General features: G+C 43.0%; 1 protein-coding gene across 1 annotated transcript in view; it reads right to left on the bottom strand.

Annotated features, from left to right (window-relative positions):
• Positions 1-3,381: 3,381 nt before the first annotated feature.
• Positions 3,382-8,611, bottom strand: part of LIPG (lipase G, endothelial type) — a 14,678-nt gene continuing 9,448 nt past the window's right edge. Inside the window, exons 6-10 of the mRNA XM_018561010.1 lie at positions 7,769-8,011; positions 7,049-7,172; positions 6,146-6,364; positions 4,748-4,852; positions 3,382-3,547 (exon numbers count right to left, since the gene is read on the bottom strand). Of these exons, the coding sequence (XP_018416512.1) occupies positions 3,535-3,547; positions 4,748-4,852; positions 6,146-6,364; positions 7,049-7,172; positions 7,769-8,011 (704 nt within the window). The 3' untranslated portion in view covers positions 3,382-3,534. The remainder of the gene's footprint in view (positions 3,548-4,747; positions 4,853-6,145; positions 6,365-7,048; positions 7,173-7,768; positions 8,012-8,611) is intronic.

Genomic DNA, 8,611 nt, shown 5'->3' on the forward strand with positions numbered 1-8,611 from the left:
ATTTACAATAAGGAAGACAAAAAGGGCCCTTGTGTTGGCCAACATCAATCTCCGGACATTCAACTTCAACTCAGAAGCCCCCCAGGAACTGGGAGTCATTGTACTTCCTGTTAGCATCAACAAATCATACACTGATGAACAGCATCATTAGGATGCACGAATAACTAGAATTTGTAGGGTATCTCAAGACATTATGGACTTTACAAGGGCAGTTCAGATTAAGAGGAGAATGTTACCAAAATTGATTTTCAACTCTGGCCAAGCAAAGCCAGCTTTGCTTCAAACATCAACCAAAACTCAGGTGGGAAATTTATCAAAACTGGAGCAGCTGTGCAGCGCAACCAATCAGAGCCTCTCATTTTCAAATCTTAACTGAACAAACTGAAGAGAGAAGCTGATTGGTTGCCCCGGGCAACTGCTCCAGATTGTCTGCTCCAGTTCTGATAAAATTGCCCCCATAGTACGCCAAGATCTGCCAAATAACTTTTTGAAAAACCTGATTGAGGTTTTCTAGTGTGCTTGCGAATTATGTGCAATCAGCTACAATGAGCTCCATTTCCAACAAGAGTGGGACTCAGTAGCTCAGATCTGCTGTACGGCGGGTAAAAAAATCATAAGACGACCAGCCTAAAATGTAGTCTCCTTGCCCAAATATTGGAGGGGCCGATCTATACCAGACTGGGCAAAGATTGCAGAATGGGCATGAGACGCATTTAGGCAACAAGGTCATACACTGCAAGATTCAATCAATCATACTATAAACTAATCCAATTTCCAATCCCACTGATAAAATTCGTTTTCAGAACCTTCCTGGGGCCAGGTACAAACCTAGCTCAACATTTGCCAGATTAGGTTGTATCCCTCCCTTTTTAAATTTAGGGACAAGCAAGATCTACCCCAATAATTTGCACAGTAGTTGGACACAAGCACCACCTCACATTTTGAAGGCTACGTGATTCTGATGAAGCCTGGGCAACAATGCATCCATGTTTCCACCATGTTCACCAATACAACTAGCAAGATACAACTTTGAGTGTCATCAGTCCAGACTGATGGCAACCAGTGAAACATGACCAAAATTACACAAAAAGGGGGGTTAATGTATAAAAGTGCCTTTGGCCAACCAAATGCCAGCTATTCAGGAACTAGTTGGCTAGTATGGATGCAGATCTTCCTTTTCTCCATTACTGTCATTTCTTAATAACCCCTCACAAGTGCTTGTGTCCATCATTAACACCCAACAAGATGTTGGTCAAAAAATAAATAAAAAAATACCTTTTAGGTCCTCCCACAACAAGCTTTATGTAAACTGCAGAGTAGCACCATACTGTGGTAAACCATAACAGTCAGCCCCATGTATGAAAGTGTAGGCCTCATTCTTAAAGAGGAATGTTACCCAACAATTTAAAGTCTCCTACAACAGTTACTTCTAAGGCACGCCAAGGTTACCAGTGTGCTCATTTCATCTCTGAATTGAGCTTTCAAGTCCTCAAATAGCCGATCATATGTGCAGCACCATGGCAACTGCCAAGATAGCACCTTCCTTGGCTGTAAGGGATAGGAGGTTGTTCTGCTTCAACAAGTTTAAAAATTGCAAAGCTGTTGCCGATAACAACCGGATTCTCTCAATGCGGTTGGTAGGGTCAACACTGCAATATTTTCTTCACACGCAGCATCAAGGCCTTGTGGGGTCATCAGCCTCACATTTTTCTAGCGCAACCTGGAAAACACATGAGAATCTGATCACTTCCCATGGGCAACACAATTCTTCCAGGCACCAAGCATACAGATGGCCTAGTCTTGTTATAATGATACCAATACTATATCCAAATCCCAGATTACATCACCTTGGTCCACATGTTTAACAATTGTCCACTAATGACTGTCCAAATTTGTCCTATTGTATCCTACACTAGCAAATCTGGAATATGGCCGGTATGGACATTGAGAAAGTCAGTTTGGGATAATTAGCCTTCTTCATAAATGTTCTTGAGGGAAGTCTTACAGCCTGTTACCCATAGCAACCAGATTTTTTTCTTGGATTCTCCCATACTGCACTTCGAGAAGAAAAATCGAGAACGATTGTCTATTCTAGGCAACACAGAATGCATGCGTGAGCTTCCAGATTTGGGTTCCACTGTTTAAACAATCGACCTTATGCAATAAAAAGTTCATATTCTCAAGTGCCAATTCTTAAAGCAGTCCACTACATTATGGGTTCTGGCCAGTTGCTTGAGTGGGCACAATCATACGGCACCTATATGCTGCAGATTCTCACTAGGGATTATCTACAGTTTGCTATTCCGAGTCTCTCTCTCTCTCTCTCTCCCCCCGACAAACTTATAGTACTTATTGATCCTGCCAGTAGACAGTTGTGACTGCTTAAAATGTGTTAGCTTGAGTTGGGCTTTAAGTGTTGTCACCCTAGTCCAGGGGTAGGCAACTTTGCCACTCCAGTTGTGAAGCTTCAAATCCCAACATGCATTTGCCTCTGGGAGTCATGCTTGTGACCACCAGTCTTACAATGCCTCATGGGACTTGTACTTCGACAACAGCTGGAGTGCCAAGGTTGCCTACTGCTGCCCTAGTCTATCTCTGGGACTAGAGTGACAACACTGTTGTGTGATTTCACTGCAGATCAGATAGGGTTGTTACCCTGCTAAAAGAAATGGAAAAAATAACATATATACTGCAGGATCAATAGGCAATTATAGTGCAGAAAAAAAAACAAACCAAAAAATCTGTGTTAATGCTTGTGATGGGATTGTATCATAGGTTGTTTCTTTGTCCATAGTACTTTTTTTTTTTTTAATAGCATGTAGGAACAAGAGTAAATAATAAGCGCTTGTAATTGAAGGCTAATTGCCCCTTGTTCCTCTGCCCTAGTTTGCATAAAGATCACTTGAAACGAAAAAATGGACATCGTCGGGACAGAACCACCTTGTGGCTGCTTCTTTAGCACCGTTTGCCCCTTCCGATGAAATACTGATGCTGGATCTTCACAATAACACCGGTCATAGAACATTTCATAAATAAAAGTGATCCCACCTGATGACAGACACCATATAAAAAATATATAAATCTGACATACAAAAATAGGAAGGCTGTGTTGACTAGGGAGCAGTGGCAAAGAGGGTTACTTTAGGGCCCCAGTTAACATTGAGTTTTCATAACAGCAGCAGACATCCCCCAACATTTGCCTACACCATCCAGTACAATTTTTGACAATTTCCAACATCAGGTAACCAATGGGTGTGAAGAAACTGTAAACCACTTTCTTGAACGTCTTCATGATAGGATAATAATAAGAGTGCAACATATTAAAGCCCTTTAGATGACAGGAAAAAGGCCATCAAAAGGTTGAATCCTCTTTAAGCCAAACTGGCGATACATTGTGGAATAGTCTTTCAGAACCTTCCTTGATAAATATAAAGAGCAGCGTAATCTTCAGTGCTTTAGAACTTTTTCCAGTTCGGGGTCCAGTTGTAACATTCTTCCATCGTTGAGTGATGATCAAGGGAAGGGTGTATAGAATCATAAATTCACCCTAGAGGAACAAAAGCCACGATTAGAGGTATGGCTCCAATAGCACAAGTAAAGGCAGAATAGTTGACAAACATGGTGCAGAACTGGCTATAAAGATTCTCATTTATTCAGGTCGTAGTATTTGTTAGTCATAGGTCCAGCGAATGTGACTAGTTACTACTAGTTGGGGTGCAGGACTAACTGAATGGATCTCATCATTGTAAGGGTGATTATCTTGCCCACTGACCAGTGGCGTCACAAGGGGGATGCGGCCCGCACCCGGGTGCCATCATTGGAGGGGTGACACCAAAATGACTGAGTCATTTTGGCGTCACCCCTTATGAAATGTCGGGCACTCGGTCACGGACCGAGAGCCCGACAGTGTCAGGAGAGAGGGGACCCGGCGACATTCCTTATCCCGCCGAGTGAACGTCTCCTCCTCTCTCTGCCGGCGTCCATCACCAATGTGGCCACTGGCAGGCATCAAAAAGACCACTGCGCATGCGTGATGACGTCACGGTGGGGTGTCACCCGGTCCCCGCCCCCGGGTGACAAATCACAATACAAGTTGGCAGCCCTGGCCAGTTCTCTGTTGGACTACAGAACACATTCACCTCTATCTCTATAAGTGAAAGCTGTGCTGTACTGAATATATTTTATCCCAGACATACGTCATGTCTTGGCAGCTCCAGCAGAACTAGGTGTGAAACTGTAAAGCTGAGGTGCCACTACTGGGGTTCTCCAAGCACCAGAACCCAGTTGGCGAATTGGCCCAGAATGAAAAGATCGTGGAGCATTAGGATGAGACACAAGACTCCCTTGTTGGGCCTTGGCATTTCGGTGAAGGCTTTTTAGCTTCAGCAGAAATGGTTGCTTCTGATGGAACATAACAACCCAGTCATTTAAAACGTCGACGAATCCTTCTAAACTCCAAACTGCAGATAATTGGCTACTACTGGCAAGCATTCTTAAATCAGGAATTCAGCTGAACCTGAAGAGTAATGTGACCTTGGCAGGTGGAACAAGTCTCCAACTGACAGTTGTGTCAAAGAATGCTTAAAAATCTACACATTAATCAATTTAGGTTTTTGCTGCCTATACCAAGGTACCCTCAGGTTATCCATGTGGCCACTTAGTATTGTATGTGTCTGTACTTGGTGCAAGCCTTTCCAGAAACCATTCATCTAAACCACCTAGACTGAAAGATGGGTTCACTTCTTACCGTTTCCGTGCCTTCACTTCCCAGCCATCTCTACATTTCTCAAAGACCAGCTCACTGCCCGGAGCTATGCGACTTGCGTGAAGATCTTTTAGACAAAAAGTGAACCTAAAACATAAAATGTAGAACATATTTAATCCGTATAATCATATTTGGTGGACTTTTATTTGGTGGAAAAAGGAGCAAGATCACAAGGAAAAGGTGACAAGAGGTTAGCTATTTTGTGTCCACGCTAAAAGGAAAGTCTGGATCCCTGGTGACCCAATTCCACTGCAGATTAGGAAAGGAATGAAAGGTTCTGATTGGTTGATATGGACAATAAAGCAGTTTTTGCTCAGATATTTTACAGACACTGAACACAGTGATATTACAGAATCCCAATGGCTTAGAAGTTCACCAAATAGGTTTGATTTAGCAGCCATCCTGAGTTAGCCGTGGCTAGTTAAATATAAGGTCAGGGCAAATGGAAAAGTCTCCACTTCTCTAATGTCACATGCCCATTTCCCATGTTTTATCACCTTAAAAACACTGAGTACAGAAACATAGCTGTTGATGTTAACCCAAGGAAAAGGCCACACAGATTAAGCCCTGCCAATAAATTCCTAAAGCTGAAATGCGTTGAGTGGTCTGCCCCTAGGCAGGGAACTCTGTTATGCTTGAAGCCTTATGGATTAAAGTTTACAATTTGGTGGACAGTGGTGTGCGGCTTTTTCCTTGGGTCTACTGTAGTAGAGCATGGACAGTTCCTGGCTTGCACCCACATATGTCTGGGTGATGGAGACTCATCATTGGATGGAGCTGCGATATTCGTATACCTGTATATGCCATAAATCTAGTAATCTCCCAATGTTGAGTTTAAAACGCAGTACCTTTTCTGCACTGGAATTCAAACAAGCTTTGTCAGGTATGCCTGCTGGACTACAGGAATCTCACACCCCTTTCTGTCCCACATCATGCGCATAGATGGATTCCTTTAACAGCAAAACAATGCTGCTGCCTTGACTCCAAGAGTCTGCACATACAGTGTATAGGAAAGGGACCCTTGGGAGATACAGTTCTGGGTGGCATACCTACATCACTAGAAATTGATCTCCCAGCAGCTGTCCCTGCAGGAATTTTACAAGCCTGGTGATAATCTGAGTAATAAAAACGGTTTCTTGCTAGAGGAACAAGGTAAACAAAAAAATAATGCTGGAATATGATCTGGATGGTGCAGAGGGAGATCTGGGAGCAATTTGGGTCACATCCAGACATACCCTTTAACAATGCTTCAGTCACAAAATGGCTATTGCCCACTTATTTGGAGACAAAAACAACAAAAAGGAGTTTAGTGGCTGATATGTGCAACAAAAGCCCCAAAACCTCCAGCATTCTCACACCAATAAAGAGGCATAAACTTACTTTTGCTGCGTTTCCCCGGACTTCACGCGGATACGGCGGACATGCAGCTCCTTATGACCGTTGTCGGGCGCTGACCAGTAACTCTGTAGAGAGCTCCAGAAGGAGTACCAGGACTGCTTGGTTCCTTCCCAAGTTAGCTTTATAGACAGCAGGTCGCCAATGTTTTCTTCGGTGTGAACCAAGAATGTGTTTGTGAAGTTGTAGCCAATCTTCTCGGGCCTAAATGTGAAAGTAGAAACCCTTTTAACATCAGACAAATTACTATTTTAAACACATCTGCCAGTTACAGGTTACTATACCAGCCCAGGGATAAACCTTTGAAAGCTTTCTCAAGCTTCTTAGGAGTCCTGAAACCCAAGGCACTTAGTATGAAAAATGTCAATAGTTTCCATGTCAGGAGCAGACCTGCCCCTTTTTACATGGTCATTGGTCCATCAGTATGAAATATAACCTTATTGGCCAATAGAAGGTACAGGAAGTGTTGGCCCAACTATAAGCAGCAATGGTTGACTCCAAAAAGTTTCAAAAAGTATTTTTGCCCAGAGGTCAATTTAGTTGCATACTTTTAATAGTTCTGTAAATAAAAATCATAAGAGGAACCCTTGTCGGGCTATTGTGCAGAGTGCTCAGTTAGCTAGGGGCCACTATAAGTGGTGTTTACAACACACAAAAAAAAAAAAAAAAAAAGAACAGGCTCAACACCCAAATGTTGGCCAACATTATATAGTCCATGTCTAGTACAACAAATGTTGCCCCTCAGTTATGTAGAAAGAACATTGTAAAAAGGTATACTGTAACCCTGGTGAGGGTCAGGCCCTTCATTTGTATACAAAGAGCCTCTAAAATTCGATATTTTACAAGAGTCTGGTTTTCTTCATGTCAGTCAAGTAGCACAATACTTACACAGTCAAAGAAAGAGCGGCAGAGTCATTCTGTGTTCCAAAGAGTGTGACAGCAAAAGTGGGTTCTGTAGACGATTCTTGGTGCTTGTAGTCGAATATGTGCATCTTCATTTGGTAATGGAAAACTGCAAAATAAAGATAAGAGATGTTAGAGAACCAATAATTAGTCAATATAGATGCTTCAATAAAGTAGATGTCTAATCTGAACCGGAATTAGGAAGAGGATCAGTAGCCGAGCCAAGTGTAGTTTCTATATTTTAAAGATGAGTGCAATGAGTTGCCCAATTGCCAATTATTTTTTAATAGAAGGCTTTAAACTCTGCAGCAATGTCCCAATTATGGCTTCCAGGCCACACTGTTGTCTGCGTTTCTGTGGAAAGTACCCAGTCTTGGGAGTACAGTCATTCCCCTTGGCAACACAAGTTCCTCCATCACAGAAGGAAAGTGGAGGACCTGTGCTGGTGTGAGAGTCAATGAATAGGAGAAGGTTCTTCTGGTTCCTCCAATGGGACTTAATTTAATACAACAGTGGTTGCCCTTCTAGACTTGGTAATCCAGTAACAAAACTTTAATGAGTTGCAAATTCACTAAATGCATAAATCTTGAAGGCATGGCCTTCACATTGATCAGCAACAACTCTCAGATTAGTTGCTGGGACCCTTCCTTGAGGGTGATAACCTTAGGCTGTTGGAGAATCATTTTACCACCTAGAGGGACATACCTTTGTAAGGCATATAAGCCCTGGTTTTCAGGTACATTTTGCTGTTCCTCTTGCTGGTGCTCTTCTTAGCATTGTAGCCAATGGCATTGCAGCGGTTCTTGCGGCAACTCAGGCAGATCCCCTTCTTGAACCGATTGGAGTCTGTACACTGGAACGCAAAGCTCTCCTTGTCTTTATTGATGAGGGAATCTACAAACAGATGGACTGACCTCTCATGCTCACACTTCACTGCTTCCCCAATACCTGCAGAAGACCAAAATGCATATATTAAGGTTTCGAACCCAAGTGGACCAAAGCTCTGGATTTGCATGAAGCTTGTCTATCACAAGCTTAAGGCTAAGGATAGACAGTGGTAAAATACTGATGTCATTGTGTGGGGGAGCCAAAGCTCAGCCTCCCAAACAGCACCATGACCTTTAAAGTCCAAAGACTGCCATTGATAACTTTGCCTTCCCAAAATACTAGCTCCCTGGCAGTGTTGATCCAGTGGCTTTAATTACTTCTAGGCCACTACCTCAGAACAGGCATGCAAATTCAGAATTTTCTCATCTTTATTCTTATTCTGGGTTAGCATCTCAGAGTATTGTAGTGCTGTTCTGCCACTAGCTGTTCTCAGCCCTCTGGGATGAATGATGACCAGCTTAATATAACCTAGTTCCTCTGGACCCAGGCTGTCTTTATATCAGCCAAGAGTTCAGCTTTAAGTAGGAGTGTGCATTGTGGGGAAGCTAGACATTGTCACTCAGGGCAAAGGCTCAGAGCTGCTCCATCCCCCTAAAGTAGAAGTTCTCCATCCACACCCCCAGTGGCATCCCTCCTAAAGCAGCACCTGGGGCACATGAC

Source organism: Nanorana parkeri, unplaced genomic scaffold (assembly GCF_000935625.1).
Source record: "Nanorana parkeri isolate BGI_ZX_2015 unplaced genomic scaffold, ASM93562v1 scaffold492, whole genome shotgun sequence".
Taxonomy (NCBI): domain Eukaryota; kingdom Metazoa; phylum Chordata; class Amphibia; order Anura; family Dicroglossidae; genus Nanorana; species Nanorana parkeri.